Source organism: Callorhinchus milii, unplaced genomic scaffold, assembly GCF_018977255.1.
Source record: "Callorhinchus milii isolate IMCB2004 unplaced genomic scaffold, IMCB_Cmil_1.0 Scaffold3, whole genome shotgun sequence".
Classification (NCBI taxonomy): domain Eukaryota; kingdom Metazoa; phylum Chordata; class Chondrichthyes; order Chimaeriformes; family Callorhinchidae; genus Callorhinchus; species Callorhinchus milii.
In genome coordinates, this window is record NW_024704744.1 from 53,135,081 (window position 1) to 53,160,926 (window position 25,846).

At 37.9% G+C, this 25,846-nt stretch overlaps 1 protein-coding gene across 6 annotated transcripts in view; it reads right to left on the bottom strand.

Annotated features, from left to right (window-relative positions):
- slc8a1b (solute carrier family 8 member 1b) overlaps nucleotides 1–25,846 on the bottom strand; it is a 175,028-nt gene that overhangs the window by 28,697 nt on the left and 120,485 nt on the right. For 2 of the 6 annotated variants that reach the window (XM_042333619.1, XM_042333618.1), the window contains 6 exons: nucleotides 9,416–9,522; nucleotides 8,058–8,078; nucleotides 6,582–6,599; nucleotides 6,428–6,442; nucleotides 6,024–6,092; nucleotides 1,120–1,253 (listed from right to left, as the gene is read on the bottom strand). In XM_042333619.1, the coding sequence (XP_042189553.1) occupies nucleotides 1,120–1,253; nucleotides 6,024–6,092; nucleotides 6,428–6,442; nucleotides 6,582–6,599; nucleotides 8,058–8,078; nucleotides 9,416–9,522 (364 nt within the window). Of the gene's footprint in view, nucleotides 1–1,119; nucleotides 1,254–6,023; nucleotides 6,093–6,427; nucleotides 6,443–6,581; nucleotides 6,602–8,057; nucleotides 8,079–8,752; nucleotides 8,855–9,415; nucleotides 9,523–25,846 lie in introns of all 6 variants that reach the window. The other 4 variants (XM_042333621.1, XM_042333622.1, XM_042333623.1 and 1 more) reach the window with 3 other exon arrangements.

Consider the following 25,846-nt stretch of genomic DNA (forward strand, 5'->3'; position numbering starts at 1 on the left):
ACTTCTATTGTGATACAGAATAGATTCCGTATCTTATCGCAGCAGAGTTTCCAAAGCACCACACTAATAACTGCCTGGCTAACAATACTGTGGATTATACCCGAGACACCTTTTGGTCCTTAATGCAGCACAGACGGCAAACTATCTCTCAAAACCAACACATGTGAAATATCATCCAGCTCTAATGCCAGCCAGCCAACACGTAGAGCAATTATATTCTAGCCTCCAGCGTAGGCGAATTCAACATACTTACAACTCTTCAGAGCAGATTGGAATTCAACCCTCACCTGAATTCAACCCCCTTGTTAGCCTCACTATCCTGGACTGAACTCCTACCATCTGGATTCCAACATATTTTACAGACCAAATACGGAGCTTTGGAAGTCCCAAACACCATTGCACAAAGTGGAGTGCGGTTTCTGCATGTTTTTTTTGAGAATATTCAGCAGATCTCTCATGTCTAATTCTGTACCCAGCTGATAAAAGTGCTTTGAGGTGTGTTTATGTGTTAAGGCATAATAAAAGAAGAGGAAAATACTGGGAAGAAATTCTACCTGGGTCTAGATTTACTCTATGTAACTTTTTACAATAACCAAAATTTGGGAATTCTGGGAATACAACATTGATTTTAAACCAGAGTTTCTGTAGATTTGTTTAAGAACTTCAAAGTTAAGATTGAATTCAATAATTTGGTAATTATGGACATGCAGAGTTATTACAGAAATAGAGTAAATCCAGATTTTTTTCCCCATAGATCTATTAACCTGTTTAACATCTGTTTAGGCATATACGGCAGCCAATTTGCACACAGCAACATCCCAACAAACAGCCATGACCAATTTTATTTGGGGAATTGTTGGCCAGGACACCGGGAGAGAGAAACTCCCTTTTGTTTTTTGAATAGTGCCACAGTATATTTAATGTCCAATTGAACAGACAGAAAGGAGGTTCACCTACAAAGTCATTATACTCTACAGTAAATCTTGTAAAATGCTTTGAGACATCCTCCAGATTTGAAAGGCTTCTTACCAAATGCAAGGATTGCTACTTATTATTATTTGAACATATTCTCAATGTTATCAGCCACCACCAAAGCTATAGAGGACTGCTGCTCGATACCTTAAATTCATAGGACTCCTCAATTATGATTTCCAGCTTTGTATGTTCCCCAAGGACAGGGCGGCCCATATCAGCTATTCGTTTTTCTTCCTCCTCTTTGTTTGTTAGGGGATGCTCATTTTTTTCAGTATCATCTGTAATACAATCATGGGACTAGAGATTAACACAGAAATAAACTGCAGTGATAAAAATAGACACCTTTGCTAATACTCCAATCCTTTTTTGTATATTATGACAATGTCTTTGTGTGAAAATTCTGGTGTACTGTACTGAATTTGTCACATATGAAAAGTGTAGATGCTCCACTACATTGCATTGTGGTAGACAATTCTTGCCTTAATAATAAATTATTAACAAGACTTTTAGGCATCAAATATAAGTCCCTTCTCACCTAATGCTTCAAACATGAAATGCACTGTTTTCAAACCAATACACTATGTTCTTTAAAAATATTTTTTTAAAGGTAAATGTTAAGACACATTTTCTAAACATTCTGACAGACAAGTCCTGATACAGTTCTTTCCTCTCAGGTACATATCTAATGAGAAACAAAACAGGTAAAAGACAGACTCAGATTTAGAAGGACACAAGATGTTACACTTTTCGTAAAGGACAGATCAGAAATGAAATGCCATGCACAAAAGAGTGAAGAAGATCGAATATTAAGGTGTGAAATGGACTGATCGGGATATCATGGAAGATGCTTGTTATGGATGATAAAATGTTGACCGGTACAATCTTTAATTAATCTGAACTATAATTTTTTTCATCTCTAAATAAAAAAACACAGTTTTTGTAAAACTGAAGTATGCATTGGTTACCGAGCGTCAATTCCTTCTTTGAGTCCGCATACAATGTGCCAGCGCAAAACTCAAATAAACCTACTGTTTCAAAGCCATTGTTTCCCTTCTTCTTAGGCTTACATGTTTGCTTGCACACAGAAGGGCTATATAACATGATTATGTACACAATAAGGACCTTTCATGTGTACCAAAATGTAAAGACAAAAATATGCGGACTTGTCATGAAATACTAATACATAAATGATGGTCAAAGAAATACTGGATCAATTATACTCTAAGTTGAATTGTTCTGGTTTATTTAATATGAAGAGGATACAAGATTAGAATGTGATTTATAGCCCATCACTGGGCTGAACTGATAACTGAGGAGGAATGAAGTGAAGATTGGGTTATGGGCAAGGCCAATAGAAAATTGTGGGGAAATTTGACAAATGTTTGCAGAAAGTGGAGTCCTGTAGCTTAGTGGTTAGAACAGTCGTCTCGCAAGCAAGAGACCTGGGTTCGATTCCCGGCCGGGCGAAACACTGGGTAGGGGGGGGTTAGGCGGGATGATGGATTAGTCCTGACTAACGGGCCCCAGGGGGTCACCACCTCCTGCCTCTCGGAGCCGCCACTGTGCACAGACAGAAAGACACACACACAGAAAGAGAGAGACACACACACATAAACACACTCACAGAGAGAGACACACAGTCACAGACACTCACAGACACAGAGAAACACAATCAAACACAGAAACTCACAGACAAATAGATAGACCCATTTATGACACAGAGACACACACTCACAGAGAGGCACATATACTAACAGACACAGAGAGACACACTTACAGACACAGAGACACACACACTCAAAGACACTCACAGATAGAGAGAGAGACACAAACACACACATACAGACACAGAGACATACACTCATAGACAGCCACACACTTACAGACAGAGACATATGATCACAGACAGAGCTTGACACACTCACAGACACAGAGAGTCACAGACACAGAGAGACACACACTCAGACAGAGAGAGAGACACACAATCACAAACACACACAAAAACATACATAGAGGAGAACCATTCACACAGAGACACATACAGAGGAGAGTGACATACAGACACACATACAGGCACTCACACATATACACATACACAGGAGAGAAAGACACAGACAATCACAACAGCGGGACCTTGGGGTGAGCAAAACTCATTTCCCGCTCACACCGCACTGTCCATTGCATGTCCCGAGCCACTTCACCCAAAGGAGTGTCAGGTAAACAGCCTGATTGGTTCCGAAGCTTGTCATTCTGATTCTGTTTAATAATGACATTAGCTCACTACCATAGTTAACAAATTAACAAACGAAAACAAGAAAATACTAACTTTGAATAATGGGATGTAAGTTGTGGTATGGGGAAAGGGCAGGTAAATTGCTCTTTAAAAAAAGCCAGCAGATACATTGGCTTCTGCTGTTCTGTAAATTTCTATAGTTCTATGGGTAAGTTAGTATGTGGTTTATGGTATAAGGTCCCTCTGAAAAGCTTTACTCACAGTGCTGTCTGCTCTCGGTGGTCACATCATCTCCAGGTAATAAGAAACATATTTCATGGAGATAATGGTAGGACAAAAACAATCATACTGTATACAAGCAACATCTATGTCACAAGTTAAGAATTTCAAAAAGTCATGGCTTTAGATACACAAATTTCATTTCAGATATAGATAGATCCTAAATACTGAATCACAATTGCAAAGTTTGCTAAGTGGAAACAGCAGGTTACCTTTAAAATTGGGTTTCTACATCTAGTTGACATAATAGATTTTAATCAACTGCTCAAGACAGCTGATCAAGGAAAAACAGCAGTGGACTGACAGACAGAAAGGCCAGCAGTTCAGGGCTCAGAGTAGCCTGGCTGTCTGCTGGAGCCTGTCAGTTTTATGGGTCAGCAGGTGAAGTACCAAAAGAACAGACTGGTATTTTGTAGGTTGCTGCATATGAATGATCTCTCCAGACAGCTGATCACAGAGCAGCATGGACAGCAATTATGAAGAAACCCATGGCCTGATCTGTCCTGCCTCATACGTGGTTGAGAACATGCAGAGGAAAGTGGGCTATAAAGGAAGTTAATGGGATAAATGCAGGACTTCTCTGTTACAATGGGCTGTTTTCGGTCCAAGAATTTAGACCTCACATTATAACTGGTCTGCGAAGGAAAACAACTGCGCTGAACACCATTTCTGGGTTGTCAGGTTGCTGCTCAGCTCACTTCTGGCACAGAACGGCTGATTTCCTTTGCATGCTGTAGTTCACAGGACAATAGACATGGGTCTACAGACATCTATGTATAAATGGACCCTGCTCCAGGGAGGTGTATTATAACACAGTCGTCCTTTAACCAATAATTTACAAAAAAAACCTTCTGATTTTACAATTTCAAAAATATACTTTTAATGTGGCTTTTATAGGCGACATGATTCCATTGCTATAAGAGGCTATTGAAGCTTGATCAATGGAATCGTTCAAATAGAAAATGGATAATAATAAGCAGCTGAGCAGTAAAAATATCAAGAGATTCAGAGAGAGTTGGAACATGGCATTAATTACAAAAAATTAATGAGGCAGTTTGGTGTGACAAACATTCCTTCATAAACTAACCATGATATGGTTGGTAAATTTACAGACAATCACGGAATTACCCTAAAGGGATCAAACTCCAATTCATGTTGGTGCCTTAAAAACACAGTATGTCTGTATGTATGTCCATGTAACGTAGCTTTGTGAGTCTTTGGACATTGAAACTTTCAATCACAAAACAGATAGCTACATATGTTATCAAATAATAGCACAGTAAATATTTGATATGGTGTTCTTTTGATTCAAAGTGTACTATTAAAATTAGTTTTTCTGCTACATTTCAGAAATATTTTCTGTGTTTGTTTTCCATTACTTATTAAAATGGCAGCAACAGCATAAAATGATGACTTTCGTAATTTAATAGGTAGCCATTTTTCAGTCAATTTTTTCATTCAACCCTTGATCAGATTAAGCAACCTTTATCATTTATGTGACACTGATGATGCTTTCTCATAATCGTGTTCACTAACATGATTTACTTGAGTATTGGGTTTGTTCGGTGATTATTTTTCAGGAAAAATTTATTTTTCTTTGAAATACTAAATAATTAAATATGATAACCACTTGTGACGTACATATCAGATAGTGGGTTTCAATTAGAATTCCTGCCACCATTACATCTGATATGAATTATAGTAACAATTCAATTACAATCAACATGAAGGATGTTTCTAAGTTTCTGAAAGTGTACGATAAACAACTTCATAATTTTAGAGGTATTACATATAGGTGAGTACGCAGCCAGGACATATTGTGATTCCGCAAAATCATCGATGAGAGCAAAGCAAAAACATGTTTAAATTTCATTTCATTCTTGGTTAATGTCTTTGATCTGGATATCTTACTGCACTGCATGGCACTCCCATGTACTCTTTTTGATTAAATGATTTAAGGTAGTGTCAGCAGGAGCTTCAACATTACAGATTGGCTGATAGCAAATTCCTAATTCAAGGACCATCGTATTATTTTATACTAGTCTATGGATTAGAATATTCAACTACATTATTATATAATACTTTTACATTGGATCCGATGTTATGCAGACCATATGTTCTGTAGATTAAAGTCAAATAAATTCATGTTCACTCCAAATAACCCTGAATGGAATAATAGAATGGTCTTAGGGTATCGAGCAGCCACATAAGGACAAGTACATGCAAGTTCTAACATAATTAATAAATTACTCGAGTGACTTTAGTAGCTAGTACTAATAACCACCAACTAACAATGTGACAATTGCAAAATGCAGAAAAGGCAATTACTAGCAAAACTTTCAGAACGTCGTTGTGGTAATATAATTATGGTGCTTCAGTCCTTTTGACAAAAGCTATTACTTTTAATGAGTGAGCTATGAAACATGAACTACTGAATATGTCAGAACAGGGTTTTAAATTATTGAGAAAAAATGCAATTTCTCCATGTCAACTGAAGTGCAGCCAGTGATTTACAACACTCAAGTGCTCATTATACCTGCAAAGCAGATGACAGTAGATGGGACTGGATTGTCCCTAAAATGAACCTTCCTGTAGATAGCGTGGCCTAAAAACAGGGAAATAATCCACAGCAAATGATTCAATCGTCAGAATCCATTCACCAAAAAGTAAAAACTAATATCCATTATTTTTGGGTTAATAAAGTAATCTGATAATTCAATAAATATGCTTTATGGCTGCATTATTATTTTAATGTTAGGTACTAAAGTGTCTAAAATTTTATTTTTTACCAATTATAGTGAAGATATGAAACTATGCATTAAGACTACTTATGCTGCAGTACTTTAAAGTACTATAAAGTGCTGTGATGTTTATCTGCTGTCATAAGGTTTGTGATTAAGGAGTGCCGAGGAAATTCAATATAATTTAATAAAATCTTACCACTGAAGCATTTTCCTTCAGATTTAAGAGGAAGAAGGATTAAAAGAAAACAAAGAAATTGATCAGTATAGTTATAAATACAGAAGGGATTCCAGAAAATGTAAAAAAATGAAAAATGTAAGCACACTGAAATTCAATAGGCGGCGTCTCATACCTGTCTTTGTGAAGCCTCCTATCAGTAATAATATCAAAAAATATTGTTATTGTTTTAGCAACAACATACTTTTTATACAAGTCAGAGAAATCGTGCTTTCCTGTCATCTCTAAGGTTTTAACGTACTGAAGTAAAAACAGGATTTTTCCTCTTGGTGAGAAGTAACACATTGCTATCCTACGTTTTCTGGTTTCTCACTTTGGTGGCCACCACACAATGTGATATATTCACAGCCCTGCCAAGTGCACTGAAGGCACAGAGATGGCAATGGTCCCAGCCACCGCCGGCATTGGCATTAGGTGGGACATCTCGCCGAGTGATTAGTCACAGCCACTTCTAAGCTCGAAAACAAACTGCCACAAGTTCTTCCTAATTCTGTTTGAAAAGAAGGGACTTTGAAAGGGAAAAAAAATCCCAGAAAGATAAGGTCAATGTCCAGCTGAGCTTATTTCTGCTCTATCTGCAAATGGAAAAATCGGGCAATAAAGCGGCAGCTCTAGCTACCCACCCCATTACTCCAGAGGGAGAGGGAATCTCAGTCAGCTCACACACAACGTCCATGTGTATCAGAGGGTTTAACTCTGGCTGGATTCTATGATAGGCAAATTGTTAAAGTGTAGAACACTTCTGGGGTACGAGCTAATCAATTTCTAAACCCCACAATTTCTGATTCAAATTTACAAGACAGAAGCCACTGACCAAGAACTTAAGACTAGACAAACTAACAAAAAAAAGGAAAGAACCAGTACATGTGAAGCAATATTTAAAACGAGGGAGATGAACACAAGGGCATGGGAATGGCACAATGAACTAAATGAAGGAAAGAAATATTGGTTTAAGCCATAGCCCTAATGACTCCTACTACAACCACTATTGTTTTAGTTTCCGTACTTTTTTTTAAACAAAGGGAAACATAAAGGGATATGAGAGTTAATCATTTCTATTTTTCCCTCTGACTATCTTCCCTCTTCTGAAGGTGGTTCTGAAGGTGTTTGGGGAATAGTTATACATCAGCAGCGCATGGTTCACTAGAACTTTGTTTGAGCAGCTGTTCTTTATGTGTGAACCAATACATTGAATGTTGGCAGGCTATTCAACCGTGGGGTATATCCCAGCTGCGCCTGATGCTGTGCAGAGCCAAAATCCACATATAAGCAGTTTCCATCGGGCTTATTGGGTAGTGACTAGGAGCAAAGAATCCCGACTGACTTTCTCTCTCACTCTCTCAAGGATGACAAAGTAAATTATACGACTGTTAGTGTGGCCCCCGTTGTAATCAGCTAACTCAGGGCAGACTAGAGATCCACACCACAATGGGGAAATTGAAGTTTAGGAGAACTGATGATGAAACGTACGCTTTAGATCTAATCTAAATGGAATTGCCAGCCTCCAGGACCCCATGTCATCCCTGTTTATAGTTATCATGTTATGGCTAATGTACATAGCAAACAAAAACAGAAAGGGGAGACAGCTTACCTAGCTCATTCAACAACAAGGCTGTAAAAAAGTAAATACAGAACAGTGAGAATGGAAAAGTAAAGAATTGAAGATAAAACAATGGAAGGATTACAGCAAGAAAGAAAAGTTCAGGTTTGACTTGTGAAATTACTTTCAACTGTGTAGTGCAGTTTTGTAAATTCTGGTTAATTCTGTGCAGACAAAGAATGTGCAGACACTCATCATCAATGGGTAATCATCCTAAGTACCAGTTTCCTCAATATCTGCAAAATGTTGAAATAAAATCCCCAAAAGCAACCTAAATTTAATTTGCATTCGTAAAATCCTTGATTACTCTCTTTCAAAATTATCATCAATCTGTTTTTTTCAACCGGAAAAAATAAGTTAATTTGGCAATGTAATTCACTGTGGGCATATGTTAATTTCTTAATTTCGATTTTTACAGTGAATGAAAAAAAACTTTTGTTGAATTAATTATATTGTACAATGTTTAAAAATAAAATTTGGGACTGTTGTACCAGAATCTTTGTACTTTAGAATCCGTACAGCATCAAAGACAGTTTAACATTAGTCATGGGCAAAAACAACACAGAATAAACACCCGACAGTCAGGCATGGCAAAGGCTTTAGACAGCAAGGTAAGAGGAGAAAGTCAGTGTGAGAGTAGGACACGAACAGAGAAGAAAACAATTCTCAAAATGTCTTTTGTTACTCTCACACCTCGTCTGATCCATACAGGTTCACCAAGTGCAATGAAGAAACTGGCTTGTTTTTCATATTCCCCACGGTCAACTATTTTAATGGAAATGGTTTTCCTGTAAGAACATAAGACAAAGGCAAACAATGGATTGGAGTTGTCCATCACAGTCTCACGTGCTTAAGTAAACTACGTGATGGTTAGTGAGATGTTATGAAGGGAGGGAGCCTGCACCACATTCAGATAATTGATGTGCAATTGGGTATAAACTTATTATTTCTGCTACAAAATACTTCTCTGTATTTTGGCAACTTATAGTTTACAGAGCTGGATTAGGTTGGTTGAAATTTAGCTTTGTTTTTATTGTATCTGGTACCGCTGCATTATTGCTGACAGCAGACCACACACAGGCAAATGTCCAATACATCTCCAGATCATTGCCATTTGAGATCAGATTGAGATCATTGTGCATCAAGATCAGAAGCTATCTTAAAAAGAACCAGTGTCGGTTTGGCCTTATTCAATTATTTATGGTTGCAGGATTCATTTTAAAAAAGGTTTTACCCTATTACACAACTCTAAATGTGAGCTTTATGTTCTGGGCATCTTACAGTGCCGGGCATCCCTGAGTGACATTCAGGCATGGCATTAAGGCCTTAGCTCTGAGCAGTTACCCCACCTTTCTTCTCACTCATCTCCACCAAGCGTGGCTCCCCAATCTCAATGAAGAAGTTCTTGTTTTTTTCATACTCCTCATCATCAATTATTTTGATTTCTATTGTCTTGCTGAAATAGAGAAGAAGAGGGTTGGGAAAAAAAGCAAGAATTAAGAACAAAGAGAACAGGAGACAAATGACTGCAATATCTTACTTCGAACAGCCCCAACAATTGACTTTCATCAAAATGTAAACTATACTTCTAAAGTTTCTTTATATTATTTTGTTTAAATCTACTATTATCCACAAACACAGATCTGGAGAATATGCATTGTGTTACTTTCCAAACTATACAGTGAAAGGAACTGTAGTAGATTTTCTAATGATAAAGTCTCATACAAGTAATAATGCAAACTGTTTTTGTATTCCTTATACAGAGTGCATGTTACACAAATGTGAGCTATACCAAACCTGTCTTTTGGGAGCTTTGAAGCTTTGACCATATCCAAAGCTATACAAAAGCTTTGTTGCTTTTGGAGCTACAAGAAGTGAGAATTAGGTCAGGAAGGAAAATCACAGAGACAGAAAATAGATTATATGAGGCAACAAGAGTTGGAAGATTAAGATTAAGAAATACCTATACGGTCCTGAGAAGAGAATGTAGATAAGACATGACAGTCCAGGCCATGATAACATGAACTGGTTAAGGAATGGTAATTAAGTTCCACAGAAACAGATAAAACACAAAAACAGGGCAAAAAAGGATTAGGTGAGGAAATGGGCAGGGAATGAAGATTTGAATTTGGGAAGCTATGAGCGTTAAAGCCATGTTAAGCAAAGCGTTATTACAAAATTAATAATGACAATGAAGTGAAAGACAGTGAGATTCAATACTTAATATTCTACATCAGTGTCAATTGTGTTAGTGACAATCTGTGCTGACATAAACAGATCCCACTTTCACAAATTTCCCGAGGTTTTATAGCTTCATATTCCAGGGTAACACATGCACAGAGAAACCATTGATTCAAATTCCATGTCTGAATAACTTGTGAGTGATAAGTATTTTTAGTTTGAATAACAGAGAATGAATAAACTTTAAACTAAAAAAAAACATGCACAGTGAATTTACCTCACAAGTGGGAGGAACATTTGGGACTGTGGTGGTCATGCAACTAAGATGAGAAACAGTAATCTCAGCACCAACAGCGGGTGACCTTATATTGATTCTCAAACCACACGTGGCATATTATGCTGCCTCAGTGTGTTGGTTTGGTTTCCTTATGAGTGTACTTTTTATCAGAGTTTTTCCCCATCAACATATTATTACCAGCATTTGGTGTGACCAAATGGAAACATTTTTGTGAACTTGCACCAGTATTTCAATTCCCAAATAGATCACATTAAGACAAGACATTTTTTTACCCACCACCAGTTTTTCCCAAAATGTCAAAAGGAAACCAAGTGAATTTGCAGGTTCCTGATTCTTAGGAAATCATTTGCAAGAAAATAATTTCAAGTGCAAGCTTGCCAATAAATTCTACTTAATTTTGTTCCATTTTTCAACATTGATAGAACATTGTGAATGGATTCACACAAGAGTACTATAGTCTAAGTCATGTGATGCCATATATCTTGGGTCTGACTAATAATCTACTTCATCCCATGTCTACCCCAATCGAGTGCAGGGATAATAGTGAAAAAGTTGGTCACGCAATCCAACAACAACAGCAATACCAAAATGACATTTATAGAGCGCCTTTCACGTTGGGAGGAAGTTGAAAGGGGTGAACAGTCAGATGTTGGGGCTGAGCATGGGGGAGGGGTGGTGTAGGAGTGAGGGAAGGCAGAGAGGTGGGAGGGAGACCAAAGACACGGTGGAAGAGAAGGGTCTTGAGACCGACCTTGAAGGATGCGAGGGAGGAAGTGAGGCGAAGGGACCGTGGGATGGAGTTCCAGAGTGTGGGGGCAGAGAGGCTGAAAGTTCGGCCACCGATGGTAGGGTGGGTCGGGTGGGAGACATGGAGCAGGCTAGAGCCTGATGAGCAGAGGGAGCGGGCAGCTTGGTAGGGAGGCAGCAGATCAGAGAGGTAGGAGGGGGCAAGGCCATAGATGGCCTTAAAGGTGAGGACGAGGATCTTGAACTCCTGTTTGAACTCCACAGCTGGTTGTGGGACGCTGCTATACTTAATTGGCTGCTGCATTTTGCCCACAAAATATACAGTCAATTCACTTTACAGTATATTCTGTGAAGTGCTTTGAGACTGCTCAGCGTCGCGATAAGACTATATTTAATACAAGGATTATTCTTATTACAAAAAGTTATCTTTGTAATTGACCATACCATATTTTTGTGAGGAACAACTAATAGATTTGCAGCCAGATTAAAGCAACTAATACAACCATTTGTTTTGCTGCTGTTCAGACTTTGCTTTGATGCTTCATAATGTCTTGAGAATCATTTATTTAAATTACTTCCTTAATTTAATTACCAATCTTTTATCGTCCACATATATTTGAAAGGGATTGATTATCCCTAGATCCTGATAATAAACAAATCACCCCCACTGAAAATAAAAATAATACATGTGTGAATTATTACTTAATTAACCGCATGGCACTAAGGTATCAACAACAATCCATAAACCTTTCCTAGCGGTGCACAAACAAACCAGGTTGCATGGATCCAGGCTGTTCTTTGCCTTGTGATAAAGATCTTCACTTTCACAGGTGCCTGCAGCACTTGTACATTATGGGTCTTGGTGTCATGGAGAATAAGAGGGATGCTCTACCACCAGTGTAATGCCCTACATATTTCTTGCACACCTCAAAGCTTAAAAGCCCTCCTGGTATCACCAAACCAATTTAAAATGTCCACTGCTACAATTATCCAATAGATTGTACCAAAATTCAAATATTAAGATACAGAAAATAATATGTGGTTAAAATTGAAAAGGTGACACTTTACTGGTCGGGAGTTCCTGATGCTGATGGTCTTATAATAGGGAAATCCCACTGATAACTTTGCCAGTGCACAGCCTTGGCATTCTACTTTGCTTTAGCTCTGCTTGAAATCACACATTATGCCTTTTGGACCAAAACATTCTCCTGACATTCAAATCCCTTCAGTTTTGGCAATCTCCTCTAGCTCCATTCTCCTGATCATATCTTTTGCTCTTTTAAGTCTGGTATACTAATCTTCCTTACTCCTTCCATCTACCACCTACCATTGGTGGGAGAGCCTTTAGCTACTAAACACTGCTCTGGAGAATTCTCTCCCCAAATCCCTTCACTTTACCCCTTCCTTCCCCAACTTACAAATACTTGTAAAAACCTCTCTTTAACCTCACATTTGGTCAACACCCTTAAACTTCCCTTTCTATCCTCCATCCTCAGTTTCATTTATGTTTCAAGTCCTGAAAGGTGCTAAGAAGTACAAGTTGTTGAATTGTGCAGTGCAAAGTGTCAAGCATTGAGCTGGGATATTCTGCATCGATATTCAAGATCTTGTGGAATACATCACACACAAACTGCACATTGAGAGAGTGGAAGCACCTCACTTTGAGATTTCCCATCTGTTCACTGTCACCTGTGTTCAACCCAAAGTCCCACCCTGCAATGGCATAGAATTGTTTTTGACTCTCCTCAACGCTATGGAAGTTGATTTAAGTTTGCAATAAGTGAGCAAGACTTCAGTCATGTTCTAGATTGATGTTGACATGGATCATTGGCTGTTGCCTACTAAGACAAAGCTTTAAAGGAGCCTGCTTTAGGGACATTCCTGTCGTAGTGACTTTCAAAGGTTAGGGTTGGGAGTTTAACCGCTGACAGCACCCTCCCATCCCTTGCTAATCTGTGGTTGATATATCACTGAAGGAGGTTCCTGCAAGACAGGTGTGTCTGCAGACCATTTCCCCAATAATATAGTCTTAGAACTTGCAGAAAGTCTATTAATTGTGTATCTTTACCTCCTAGTTACTCCTCTCTGTCTGCCTCTGTTAGTACACCAATGGTCCACATCTGGCATTTCTTAATACAGGTTTTTCACATTCTGGCAGAGCTGCAGTACTCGGCCAATGGTTTGGAAACTTGGGGTCAACTCAGACCACAATGAAGTACTCTCTTCCCATGTCTGCGGAGGCTCAAAAGCTGACAGAAAATCTAGTGCGACTTCCAACGTTGATTGATGCTATAACTTGTGTTTTCACCAATGCCTTTGTTAACAGCTAGCTACTGCTCATAATGCTGAGAGGAAATGCTCAACTTCCATTTGAAATGCACATAATCCAGTACTACTACATCTCCAGCTGTTCTCTTGTCATTGCTCCTCATGGCACTAATTCTGCCGATGGAGAAAATTGCCCCTTATCTTAAATACATGTATTAGTACGGAAGTGGAGCTTGTTAAAATCAAATTGAATTATGTGACCACAGCATACGCTTTCCATAAACCACAGTTGGGCGCATTGCAAAATGCCAAAAGTTATTACCTGCTCCCAGAATCGTTGAGTTTTTGATACATTTAATAGTTAACACATTAACATACACTGCACTACCAAAGAGGTTAATCTTTTTTCAATTATTCGAGACAGCTTGTTACTTGCTTTGCAAACTCCCATTCTGAGCTCAGATCTTGCTGGCTATGTACGTCCTAAGCAGATGTGCAAGCGTCAGAAGTTAATTACTTGCGCAAATAGAAAAACACTTTGTTATAAGAGAAGCCATGGTGGGTGAGTAATACAAAGAGGCTACTGGATACCTCTCACTGAGTTACAAGATAGCAATCCAATCAAGGGGTTCAGGTAACATCAAAAGCTACAAGAGCAAACCTTGAGGACTTTACGTTTGTCACCTGAGTCCTGGGATTCGATTACTGCTTTAAATTATCTGAGACTGTCTGGTATTATTTACACTATATATAAATGAGGATGCTTACATTTTTTTTAGCATTATAGTGTGTTTTCTGTTGCTATGGAGAGAATATAGAGTGTACAAAAAGGCATATAATTTTTGTGTTATAAAACCAGTTGTTTTTGATGGCGAATTAACAAAAATGTAGCATGCTCTAACTTTATGCAATGGTTTCCTGCTTCTGTTGATTAATTTGCATCCGAAATATTGTATTTTAATGAACAGCTTTTCACAAGACAAGATTGTTTTGTTGATGACAGTAGTTAGACCCTTTGACCTATCTGATCTCATCCCTCCAGAAAACCCATTTTACAATCTTCCCATTACAGCCAGAAGCTGCTTTTAAAATTAGTCCTTCCTGGAAAAAATTTCCTTAAATTGGAGGTGTAAAATGGACAGCACTTCTTAAAGGATTGTACACGAGGGAGAAGGGAATACAGTGGTAAGTATTCCCTGGCACAGACGATCTGTCTGAATGGCCTGATTCAGTGTTGTACAGTCCAGCAATTCCGTGTAAATTGACTAAAGTAAGCAATAGTCCTTTGTATTATATTTGAAAAGATCTTTTTTAAATACATACTGCCCAGCTAGACCAGTCAAAGAATTTGAGCAAACGTATACTTTGTAGTTTGCAACAAAAGCATAAGCAAAAAAANCACGGTTGACAGAATGTGATCAATCACTGACAACTTCTCTGTAGACATATCATTATAGTGAGTTTATTGTGCAGGCTTTTCTTGACAGCTGGTAATAATCCTTTGTTCGGTTTTGCCCACCTCATTAATTAAAAGTCACTCGTTCTCTAGGCAGTCTATTGTCACATGAAGTTTTTTTAAGTAAGTTTAACATATTTTTATTATTTCATATTTTATTACCATATGGTACAGTTAAATTTGGCTAATTTCGTAACTTGCCAGCCACAAAATACAATATTTTATTTCTATATATTAAATCAAACAACTTGGGCAATCATTTTTTTAAAAAATGAGGGTCCAATTATTTTTTTCAATTCTCTCCCTATTAACATATGCCTCTCTGCCTCTTAACCCGAGTCTCCTCCTGTTGTGGTGCAGTTCCACAAGCTTTGGTTAGCTCTGATACCTGTGAGTCTTGCTAGTAAATGTCAGCAGGCCGCTGACCGTAGAGATTATCACAGTCAACTTTGATCTCTTCCTGACCAACTGCTCCACATGTGCACTTCCTCTAGAGGGTGCTGAAGAGAAGTAAGGAGCAGGAACCCAGCTGTCTCTCCCCTCCATAACCTTGGGTACAACGGGGCCAATGAAACTGGGCCACATTGCACTGGCAGAGACTAGGAAACTGCATGGAATATTACCAGCGAGCTCCCTGGCCATAGCTCTATCCACTAAACCCTCCGGGATTCCTCTTACTAACATATTTCATCCAATTCAATCAGAGCAGAAACAGAGCAGTTTTAATAAAATACATTAAATAAAAAATTGTGTGTTACACAGAATCGTCTCCAATAAAAATTGGCAATGAAATGAAATGGCTATAATTACTACAGTAGGCATTAACAACTGGATATGTGGTTGATACTTTATGGTTGAAATTTATAATTAGGCTATTTGCTTGTATAAAGAAGCAAGTGGTAAGTGATATATTGATGATTAGAATTATATGCTTGAATCAGAACGAGCTTTGGTCAGGCATGCTTCCATCTAGACTGGCTGTATTAACAGAATATCTGCAGAAAGTCCAAATATTTAAGCATTCACATACACTTCACTCATAGTTTTACTGACACCTATTTTCTGGAATTTGGTTTTACAAAATTAAATCTCATTTATTCTACTTAATTTCACTGAAACAGGATCAGTATTTCCGATAGGTGGACAAGTGGAAAATACTGATTCACATAAGCGTGATATAAAAATCAGCTCAATATTCAGTGGGTCAAAGTTAATTTTTTTAAAGGGTGCTTCATTTCATTCTGAAAGAGAAAGTGAAGCATTAACATAATATAGTTGCCGTAGAATTGCTACAATGCAGTAATACAGAATTACTGGATAGGGAATTTGCTACCTTCAAAAGCATAATGTTCTGCTTTTTAAAACTAATCTGTTGCAGTAAAGTTTGCCTTTTAAAAATTCTTTGCAGGATATTTGATCATATGTACGATATGAAGTTTGACAAAATCAATTGTAATGGAGTGCAAAGGTTTTTCATTTGAGGAAAAATTGGTTGTTCGCTTCATATCTGTTTATGAAATGTTGCCATGCGAAATTTGCCTACAAATGCCCAGTCACTCCACTTCACAGTGAATCCTGTGAAGAAGTCCTTTGAGATGTTTTGAAGATGTAATAAGGTATTATATCAAATGCAAGGATTGCTATTATCATTAACATATACAGAATATATATGTTTGATCATTCAGTAATCCAACTAAGTAAACTACGTAACTAACAGTACATTGATCTGGAACTAGGCCCTTACAAAACTAAAATTGTGAACATGTACAGTATGAACTGAATACATATTGGTTTTGGTGGATTACTTATTTTGTTGCCAACATAGCTCACTTAGAGCTGAGCCATCCATGTGTCCCAATATTATTATCGCCATCTGGCAATCAGAACCAGGAAAATCTTTGAGCGAGATGGACAAATTCAATGGACAATTTCAGAGAATGAGGCATGAAATAAAAAAAATGATGTACTGATAAAGTGCATCTTAGTAGAGGAAAAATAGAACACTTTTACGAGCATAAAAATACTAACTTGCATTTATCTAGTCTTTGATGTAAGACAAATGTCCCAGGTAATCTGTGTCAGTAAAATTCCATAAACAACAATGAAGCATGAAGTTCAATATGAAATGAAGAATAAGTAAATGCACTGTATAAAGGCCTTATTGTGTTCAACTGGTGATGGGTCCCATTGGGGACAGCCAGAGGCAGCAGCCACTCATGATTAACATGAAATAATCATGTGATTTGAATTGTTTGTAGGATTTATTTCACTGCATTGTAATAGGAACTAACATAGCAAAATTATCAAAATAAAAACAGATTATTAAGGCTGTAATCTAATTATGCACCTCTTTTACAGTTTAGAACATTATCTGAACACCTTGCGATTTAGATTACTGCCATGTGATCATTCCCAGGTTTGTTCCCCGCTTATCCATTGTATGTTTTCCAATAATTGCCATACTCTTTGACTTAAAGAAGTCCAAGATGGGGTGGGGGGCATTATCAGTACTATTAACCCTCCCCCACCCCATTATTTAACACAAATTAAAGAGGGTATTTAATTTGCAGTGAGAGATACCTTCCTGTTAGCTGATTATTCTAGCACAACAACATGTTTGAAGACAAATATCTGCATAATTAATAATGTCTCTGTTACCCTGTGTTATCTTCTCTCAGAAGTGTTGGTTGGAGGGACCTGGAGAGCGAGCATTTTGTGTACAACATTCCCTCTCTCACCTGACAATATGAGATTCTGCTCCAATTCCATCATGAAATAAGAATGTACACTCACTGACAATGACACTGCAGCAGATCTAGAGGTCTTGGACCAGTTGCTGGATCATGCAATTAGCTATGAAACCTTTGAGTTGCTGTTAGAAATGTTCTTCAGTGTAAGTTCTCAAAGTCATTTCATTCTCCTAGGAACCATCGGGGTCAATGTTTTGTCAATCCTCCATTACAACTAGCACTGAGAATTTCATGTAGGTTGAATGCCTGATGCAGTTGGTTCTGTCTGCACTCTTTACTATGCACCCTTCTGAAAGGTTAAACAGAAACTCCTTCCTACTAGCAAAATACTGTGAGAGCAAACTTGACAGGTTCTAGTAGGTAATACAAATTAGTCATCCTTAATGCTCGCTGTGTAACAAAAATTTTGGAAAATGTTTCAAAATTCAGCATTTATTTCATGCTAAATCTAAATAATAAATAGCAGAACATTTTGAAAGTATCGTGTGAGCTCTTGTGCTTGGCTGTCAGTTCATTTATGTAAGCAAGAAGTATTGACTTCACTTTTAAATGGCGATACCTTCCCTGCACACTACCAGTGTTCAGACAAACCCATCTCATGTTGGCTGATAACAGTGAGCTTTTGCAAAGGCTTAAATAAATGGTGCATAAACTGTACATACATCAACCAAATCCAAGTTGACGTGCACTGCAGATACCACCATTTTTACACATCAACTAGGAAAAATGCAATGTGAATTGATGTTTAGAGATTGTCTGATGCATGAATGCATACCATATAAATACAATGTTCCTAGTTTTGAATAATTATTGATACATTTCATTTTTGATTTTCTCAAAAAGTGTTTACTTAGCAAAGCAAACGTACAAAACCCACACATCCAGAGACCATAAGATTTAGATAGCACCAGCTATTAGTAGTGTCCAATTGCTTTTCAAATCCAGTAGATTTTCATGTTGCTATGAAAGCAATCTTTATGTGAACCATTGACATATGGAAATGTTATGCATCCATTGGAGTGACCAAGTATTTACATTACGACAGTTGTTCTTACTAGAATTATTCTACCAAAGATGCCATGTGAAAATGAAAAGTCTCGAGATCATGGTGCAAATTAGCATTTGCATCCATCCAAAACTCTGCAGTCCACGTCCTCTCCCACACCAGGCTCCGCAAGCCTCTCGCCCCCATCCTCGCTCGGCTCCACTGGCTCCCCATCCTCCAGTGAATCAAAATCAAAATCCTCATTCTTACATTCAAATCTCTCCATAGCCTCACCTCTCCCTACCTCTGGGACCTCCGGGCAACCCTACAGAACCAGCTGCTCCCTTCACTGATCTGCAATACCATTGGTGGCCGAGCATTCAGCCTTCTGCTCTTGCTCTCTGGAACTCCGAACAGTTCCTCCATTTCTTTTGCCCACTCCCTCCCCACATTTAAGTCCATCTTAAGGCCATGCTTTTGTCATCTACCTCCCCCCTCCTCCTCCCCCGGCTCAGATGCCCAGCCAGATGTGTAAAGCATTCGATAAAAAAGGCATTATATAAATGTAAATTGTATTGTATTTGTTGATTAATTTTCCAAACAAATACAATATTCATCCCATTTTGAAAGCTGTTACTGAATGTGTAGAATGTTTTTACTAAGCAAGAAATAATTGAAGACCAAAATCATAAGAATAAAAAACATATGATTATAAATAATAATCATTATAAAAGCACCATTATATATGAAATATCAGTAAACTAGTAGATGTACTGACAGAGAAACTAATGAAAAATACTGCTACTGTTCTCTTATAATTACTATTCTTTTCCCTCTGCTCAGCTAACTGAGGCTCACTGCATGTCCCCCACATTACTTATTTAAAAAGCGATTTGATGCTGTGAATGGAGCATTGTAGGGTGGATGTTCTGGGGGTTTGAGATGGGGCCAAAAGGCCTCCTTCATCCTTTCTAATCTTGTGATCTTATCTTATCACTAGAGATTGGGAGGCAGAACCTGAAAGCTTGGTAGCCTCTATCCTTTACTCCACTGCTGCGCCCCCTCTTTATCTGACTTTCACCTCAAAACCTACTTCCTCAACTGCAACTATGTTCCTGTCCTCCTTCCCCTGCTTGGCGTGCAACCCTGTCACTGTAAAGTGCTCTGAGATGTTTTCCTACATGAAGGGGGCTATCTACATAAGACATCTATTTTTCTTGTTATCCCACTCTCATTTGTATCGTGTTGCTCTGCTCCTGGAGAAAATCTAGACTGCAGATTCCTTCAAAGTCAAGTCACCATCAATGCTCTTCTGTAAATGGAACTGTATATTTGTGAACATGATATGGTTCCATTAATTAGTTATCACTTATTTTATTATATTGATCGCACCAGAGATACTAGTTACAAATGTTATTTGTATTGTCGGGGGGAGGGGTTGAGAGACATAGAACAATTACATCTTAATAACTCCGTACAAGATTTTAATTTGCTGTTGAATTAAATACTGGAACTATAAAATATATTTGGTACTTCTTAAGACTAATAACCTGCATTCAATATACAACGTTATTGCATACATACAATGGGTTTGAGGTTTGGCAACACTTAATTCATCTTAGTCTCATTAATCAAAGCTCTCGGGAGAGAATTTAATGTCGCACAAGGAAAACATCTCTTGGTTTGCTAATTCTTTGAAGCAGACTGGATGCTACAGAAATGGCAGTAGAGATTCGCTTGTTTAGAGTATTGCTGATGATTTATTCTTGTTGGTGGAAGATATTACTCTACTATACTTCATTCACGTTTATATATTTCATATTGATAACTTTCCCTCCCTGGGTGTATTGTGAGAGTGAAAATGTCTCTGGAAGTGAAGCCATTTTGAGTGTTGCCGAGACTTATGAAGTAAACTACATTATTAAGCCTGTAACCAAAGATGAATTTGTGATTACCTTCATGTTTCGCTCATAAAATATACAGTATTGCAAAATACTGCAGATGCTGGAAATCTGTAAACAAAACCAGAAGTTGCTAGGAACACTCAGCAGGTCAGGCAGCATCTATGGAGAAAGGAAAGTGAGTCAACGTTTCGGGTCCATGTTCTGACGAAGGGTCATGGACTGGAAAAGTTGACTCACTTTCCTTTCTCCATAGATGCTGCCTGACTTGCTGAGTGTTCCCAGCAACTTCTGTTTTTGTTTTCCCTTTACAGTATATTCCGTAAAGTGCTTTGAAACGTCTCGAAGACGTGATAGGGCACTATATCAAATGCAAGGATTATTATTATGTACGTACCTATACAGTGAGTGTTAGTATGCTATTTCACTGTGGGATTATAACAAACAATCTGCCCTCATCAATATTCATACATATTATTCAATATAAATTACTGGATAGCAAGGAGTCACTGCCTGACTTCTTCCTTCCCTGCCCTGAACCCAATTATGAAGTCTCTGGAGCTGCTCTGATTGAGATCATCTAACCCAGAACAAGTTTTAATTTCTGACTTTCCTGATCCATTTTTTATTCTTGTTGTATGGTGGGTTAAGGAATTTTCTCATTGAAACATTCCAAAAACAAGAAATTTAGCATTTATATACCATTTTTCACATCTGAAGGACTTTGAGGAAGCCACCATTGAGCTATGAAGTGTGCTCTCATCAGACTTGGTTTTGTGATGGTTAGATCTCCTTAAAAGATAAATGGAAAACATATTGTGTGCCTGAAGGCATCATTACCATCTCTGTTTGGTAGCACACTGCACAGATGAACATGTGGACTCAAAGCAAGTCAAGCACATATTAAACAAGCCCACAGATTTACTTCAAGTGGGTTAATTTTATGTAATAACTTGGAGAGTAAAGCATTTCATTTGTATCTTTGAGATGAGCTAAAATATTATTGTAGATCAGCTGTTTAGTATCATTTTGAAAATCACCCAAAGTGCCTCATTAATAGAGCTAGTTGGAACACTGCCCTCGTTTATGCAGAACATTTGTTGAAGCTTTATAAAGCTTCAATCAAAATCATTAGATCATAGAACGATAGACATTTACAGTACAGAAGGCTATTTGGGCCATCGTGTCTCTTTTAAGAGCAATCTTTCCTGTCCCATTTATCTGACCTTTTCACATACCCCTGTAGTTTACTCCTTTTTAGGGATTTATCTAATTCCTATTGAAAAACTATGGATGCTGCCTCAACCACTGCTCCCAACAGGGCATTTCATATCCTAACTACTCTGTGTGAAACAAAAGCCTCCTAATCTCCGCAATGGCTCAATTACTAAATTGATACCTGCCCTGTAAGTCACTAACTTACCAACCAGCAGAGATAATTTCTTTAGCTGACTCTATCAAAACCCTTTATAATTTATATATAATTTATTATATATAATTTATAATTTGAAAGACTTTTAGGAGGTCAACCTTTATCTTTTAGCTCAACCTTTCACGATCAGAAGGCCAAATGGAAGATTTGAGAGATTTGTGACCATGTAATAACATTTTTGCTGCTTTGAATATTACATAAAAAGACTGATTCAAATGTATATAGCCCTCTGTTCAAAACATATAATATAGGGAACATGCCTAGTGGGAACCTGAGTCTAAGCCTGTCCCCATCAATCACACAGGTGGTACAGAATAATACCTGTATTTGATATAGTGCCCTGTCACGCTAGAACATCTCATACATTTTAACTTATTTTCAAATGTATTTACTGTTATATAGGCACATACAGTAATGTGTGCTAGCAATGTCCCACAAACTCTCGTGAGATGGCTAGTGAGATGCTTTTTGTTTGCTTTATATTGAGGAAGAGCTGCTACATAGAAACAGTACTTTTCAGACAGGATTGAAGTACACTGTTAATCTGGTTCATAGCAGATCACATGAGTGGGGTGTGTTGGGATGAGCCCATCTGATCTCATCCTTTCATAATAATAAGGCTTGATAAGTTATTACATCAAGGATTATTATTATAATACCAGTTAGCTCCCCATTGTACAATCAAGTTTTTTTTTAGAGGTTTGGTGTCCTGGCCTAAAAAATGAGTCAGGCTGCTACTTCAAATAGATACTTCTCAGAGGAGATTTTCTGGATGTATTTCGTACCAAATAAGATTGATAAAGTAAACTCAGAACTTTCAGATACTCACACAATACTTTCAGATTCTTGAAGGTAACAAGAGGTTCAGAGTTGTGAAGGACAATTGTACAACAGCCATCAGGAAGTATTTTTTATGCAGAGAGTAAGCAACAACTGGGTCAATTGCCATTGACAGCACTGTCTGGAAAGCTTTCCCGCTGCTTGTCCAGCTAGGACCACCCTATCCATTAGGACTTTGGCTTGCAGAGTTAACGGGTGCTGGGTGGGAAGACTCCCTACCCCCAGTAACTGATCTGCCCTTCCAGGTCTTGCCGTTGAGCCAGGCTGGCTGGGTTGGCGTGGCGTGGAATATTGCGGACTCGCCTGGCTCAGGAACCCACTACCGAGGCCACCACATATTTCTGACATTCTATTGCCAAGGATGTCACCTTGGAGCCAGTTCAGCTCCAAGGAGACCTCACTAACCTCCCTCCATGGAGGACAGTCATTACTTGGTACCTGCAAATTTTTTTCCAACTTCATCATATGCACAGTCAACAATACATTGTTCTCTGGCAAGAGATTACTTCACTTTCACATATGCAATATTGTACTCTATAGTGACAAATTGCTTTCTTGTACCTTATTTTAACCACAACTGCCCTACCACTCAGTGGCACTGTTGGTACACCAATCTATTAAAGACAGTATCTTTTTACATGAATACTCTGCATCAGATGCCATCTGAGATACATGCTTATAATCTCTCTTTGCTTTGCATGCAAAACAACATCACAGAGCTAGAGCATTGTTACAACATTGTAAATCCACGTGGATCAAAGTATCTATTTTTTCAAAATATTCAATTTGATCACTGAAACTGAAGGAGTGAGAGCTTCATGTGATGATATTGGTGTTGATTTTATTTATCAGGTTCACACACAAGCAGTGCCCAATCAATCTCTTTGCATAGTATGAATATTTTTTTTTGCAAAGACCTGACGCTAAATATCTTAGTAAGATTGACTGTTTAGTCCTAATACTGTATAGGCTTTTGGGTGCTATTATGGATCCTGCTTCAAGCACCATTTAATGATACAACAACAACAAATTTACATTTGTATAGTGCCTTTCATGTTGGGAGGACGGCTCAAAGCGGTGGACAGACAGAATTTCGTACCCGACCTGGGCATCGGGGTCGGGAATGTGGAGAGCAGGGGTTACAACATTCCATGTACTAATAACCCTCACTTATCCTCTCCTTTTATTGTTTTGGCAATGAAAATTATTATTATAATAGTTATTATTATAATTATTAAATTAATGCTCGCCAGTTACCAACGCCCAAACAAATATAAATAGTTTCCCCTATTTACCAATCAAAACCCCATACTTTTGAACATCACTATCAAAAACACAGTCTCAGTTTATGCTGTATTATCCATGATAATCTTCTGTGAAAGTTGCACTCAATCTCCGCTAAAATTTTAGTATAAATCTAGTGTACGATAAACTGAAGAGTGAATAATGGGGCTGCCCAGCGACTGAGATCAGTGTTATAAGGCCATTTTAGCAAGGCAGTGATTTACACCACTGCAGGACATATGCACACAATGTAAATTGATGGGGTCTCAAGACATGGTCCTTTAAATGTGCTTGGGAAGTCCAACAAGGTGCTTTGCAAAGAACTTATAAAGAACTATTTTAACTATTCAAGAACTATTCAAAAACTGACAATATTAAACAACAACAACTTGCATTTATATAGCACCCCTCACGTAGGGTAGTGTGCCCGAGCGCTTTTAAAGCACTAACACTGGTTAGTGGAGCAATGCGTCTAGCATTATAAACCAGACATTAAAGACAGTCACTAACCCGAGACCACGAATAATGCTTGAATTTGAACCATGGGTTAATGACTTTGCCCTTTCCCTAAGGACAAAAAAGATTTTTTTGAAGCCTTTGGCCTTCTGGACATATTATTCTTTGGTATCGCAATGGGCATAAACCATTAGATTTATACTCCATTTCCATATCCTGTACGATCTGTTGCAACAATGATGCTTTATTTATTCTATTACTGTATTTATTTAAATTATCGAGGATTCCCATCATGATATTAATTGAAAATGGGTTACATATTGCGAACAGAGGAGAATACTCCCTTTCGCCCCAGAACACTGCAGGAGAAAAACACGTCACAGACACCTCAGTACATGCATCTGAATTTGTGTTCTTTCATTCATGCAGTGAGAGAAAGTTGGACTTAATCACCTATTAAGAGCCAACAACAAGCAAATGTACATTGTTGCATAACACTCCCTAGATACTTATCAATATTGTTGTTCAATTGAAATCACCTGAGAAGTTAACTGAAGAGAATATTCTTGACAATTATATTTACTGCTAACTAATTGGTAACTCACTGAACAGTTCTGGAAAATTTTCCTTGGAAATAATTAAATTATTTGGATTATGTATCATGCTCAAAGCTAATGAGGTTTGTCTTGAGCCAATATCACAAGAAATAAAACTGAAATGATACGACTATTTTAATGGCTTTTTTTTTATACACATGAGAAAAAACACAAAGAGCTAGACCTAGGTCACAATGACTGAACAATAATATCAAAACATACCTAAAGGCCAAAGATATACTGCAGCAAGTGGGAATGAAATAAATAAGCTATTGAAGTAGCAAATATGTTAAAGACCAGATAGGTCCTCTAAGCATAAGTTAGGACAAGATATTATAAAAGATCAGAACATAGCAGATGTTTGAAATAGACTATGCAGATTTCAGAAACAATCGAATCCTTACTTTTGAATAGAACCTTTCATGTTTGGAGGATGTCTCAAAGTATGTCACAGTGTATGCTGGAAAGTAGAGTGACTGTGTTTTGTGGGAGAACGCTGCAATCAATTTGTGCACAGCAATATTCCACATTGAATGATTAATTTTATTTCAGTGACTGTTGGCCAGGGTACAGGGAGGAACTCCCT